The sequence below is a fragment of the Aplysia californica genome, unplaced genomic scaffold (genome assembly GCF_000002075.1).
Source record: "Aplysia californica isolate F4 #8 unplaced genomic scaffold, AplCal3.0 scaffold00543, whole genome shotgun sequence".
Taxonomy (NCBI): Eukaryota; Metazoa; Mollusca; class Gastropoda; order Aplysiida; family Aplysiidae; genus Aplysia; species Aplysia californica.
Genome location: NW_004797813.1, coordinates 130,067 through 132,963, shown reverse-complemented (window position 1 = coordinate 132,963; position 2,897 = coordinate 130,067). Strand labels below are relative to the sequence as shown.

General features: G+C 42.8%; 1 protein-coding gene across 1 annotated transcript in view; it reads right to left on the bottom strand.

Moving 5' to 3' along the window:
* Positions 1-2,897, bottom strand: part of LOC101858210 (fibroblast growth factor receptor 4) — a gene marked incomplete in the record, with an annotated part of 45,146 nt that overhangs the window by 23,441 nt on the left and 18,808 nt on the right. Inside the window, 1 exon segment of the mRNA XM_013087075.2 lies at positions 2,665-2,788. Within this exon segment, the coding sequence (XP_012942529.1) occupies positions 2,665-2,788 (124 nt within the window).

Below are 2,897 nucleotides of genomic sequence, written 5' to 3'. Positions count from 1 at the left end.
TCTCTCTCTCTCTCTCTTTGTCTCTCTTTCTGTCTCTCGCTCCATCTCACCCCCCACACTCTCTCTCCCTCGGAGATAAATGTGTACAAGTTCTCTTCCTGACTGCGCCAAAGCCCAGAACTGTACGAGTCAGATGTAGAAAAGCTGTCTACTTATCAGCCCGCGAGAACTTCGCCGGTAGCTCTGGGCTGTAGAAAAAGGAGCTCGGTGAAGAGCCGCGGAATGTCGTGGCATCCATCGCCACCAGTGCTCCGAGTGGAATGCTGCGCACGAAATAAGTCTCCGCGACAAATGCTAGCGATAAATCCTACTGACACCTATCAGTCAAACAGCACGGCCTTATCAATACAAATGATTACAGCTGATGTAAAAAGTCCCCATCAGACTGAATGATGTCAATCAAACAACTCCACCGACAGAATGAATGTTGATTCGTAAAAAAAAAATTTTTTTTTAAATTAAAAAATAATCAAAATAAAATGGGGGTAGGTACGTATGTTTTGTTGTTCTTTGTTGGTGTGCGTGGGTGCGACAGCGTGCATATTATTAAAGGGAAGGTCGTCATATTTTTACGAGTGCTGTTATTTTATTATTTTTTCTTCTGTTGTTGTTTTATTTATTTTTTTCTATAGTGAACGTCATTAAAGAGAGGACCCCGAATATACAGTTAGATTTATCTAGTTGTTTGTTACTGAATTTTCATATGCGCTACACAAGCCCCTTTTCACATCTCTCCCACCACACTATCCATACAAGTCCGATCAGACACAAACAGATTTGGGTTGAAATGGAATTGCATATCTTGTAGTGCATGGTAGGCACAAGAACCACATGGCCTAAACCGGCCTCACATTGTAAACCGGCCTCACATTGTAAACCGGCCTCACATTGTAAAGCGCAGACTTGACTACCATCTGACCAGCTGAACCAATGAAAAAAGGAAATCGATAACATCGGGGCTGTTAAATAATAATTAGAAACTGAGAAAGCCTGTTACGATTCTTTTTTTAAAAAGAAAACAACTGCTCAGTACTGACAGAAGAACACATGTACTACATTACGGTATGTTTTAGTTGCAGAGCGAGTTTACGTCACTTGCAACACAATTAGGTCATATAAGTGCTGAAAATTAAAGCACTACTAGTTAGTTACAAACAAATAAGAAAAGGAGTGATAAGGACGATAGATGTTTGATAGGAAAGAAGGATCAGCCACACCAGAACACCCGCCAACCACACGCAATTTCTATTTTACAGAACTAACACACCAAACTTAGTTGATACAAATGACACAGAGCAAACACCTAAACAACCAAGGTCATACTTTTGCATGACAAGATAAGGGCCAAGAAGTAAACTTGTACTTGTATCAAAATAGGATGGCTATGCTACTTAAATCCAACAAAATGGGAAAGAAATTAAAGTACATTCTAACTAGAATAGCTTTATTTGGACAACAATACGAAACACACAGAAGTACATGGAAACGATGACAGCCTTAAAAGTCTAATTCGAGAAAGATAGGGGGACATTCAGAAGCACTCTTGAGTCACCCGCACAAGCGCCTTCGCTTTACTCAGCGTGTCCTGAGGCGAAGGAGGAAAAACCTCTTATCATTCACAGTAGGCAGGGCGACACATCCAGAACAAAAACACCCAAGTAAAAGCAAGACAACAATCTTTAATCTTTACTTCCGCCCCAGACTTGAATAACATTGTTCGCCGTCCTATTGTTGAGGGACATACACGTACACATACGCAAAGGGCACGTACGCACACACGTACACACAAACACACACAGGCACACTCACAGACAGACAGATATACAAACACACAGACACACACACACACACAGGCACACTCACAGACAGACAGACAGACAGACAGACAGACAGACAGACAGACAGACAGACAGACAGACAGACAGACAGACACCTATTTTATATCTTCCGAAGGTGAAGCTTTTTGGGGTGTTTCTCCCAAGAGGTTAAGGATCTTAATCTAGCTGTGTTATTTACGTTCAGGCTCTAAAAAAAGAATATTTTGGGTTCACAATGTACTATCCTACCCATGAGACTGGGGAGGGCACATTGACACTTAGCTGATAACAACAAAGTAGACACAGGAAGAAGGCAAAAGATGTATATATTTGTTGAGAGAAAGAACCACCAAAACCCCTGTATGTCTCCTTGTCTGTGAAAAAAACTCCAGACAAGTTCTAGACAAAGAGAGAGTATTTTGGAGACGGGTCCACACTGTGGGGTTTCTATGGCTATTTTTCAGGGCACAGGCCCTCGGTTGGTAGAGAAAAGAGAGAGAAAAGAGGTGTTGGAACAAACTTGTCAACGCTATACCCTAAAAGGTAGTGGCGTCCGAGCGTTATCCCACCAGCAGGAAAGTAACGCTCCCTGTTGGAACAAAAGCGGACACATTCAGATCCAATGAGGCGGGTGGATGGAGGGTGCCACTGGTAAGTCCTACTTCCATGTATTTACTTTCCCTCTGTTTTTTCTGTCTGGCTGTCTTACTTTTCCAAAGCATTAAATGACCATTATTGTGCCGATGTGGATCTCTTCACTCAAACCAAAACCCCCCCACAAAAACAAACAAACAGAAGGAATGGCCAGCTGTAGCTCTACAGTACATGTAGTTTGTTGTATACTCACGGACAATCTCCAGCTGGTACGTCCAGTTGAGCGAACCATGCACGTTGGAGACGATGCACGTGTAGTTCCCGGCGTCGTTGAGCACCAGGTCTGCTATGGACAGGCTCCACCTCTTCTTGGTGAGCTGTGGGGACACACAGAACAGAGGCAATTGGTTAACTCTTTAAGGAGGTAGCGAACACAGAATATGTTCGACAGCAAACCAAAGGTCAAGTTTAGTAGGTGTTTTTTGG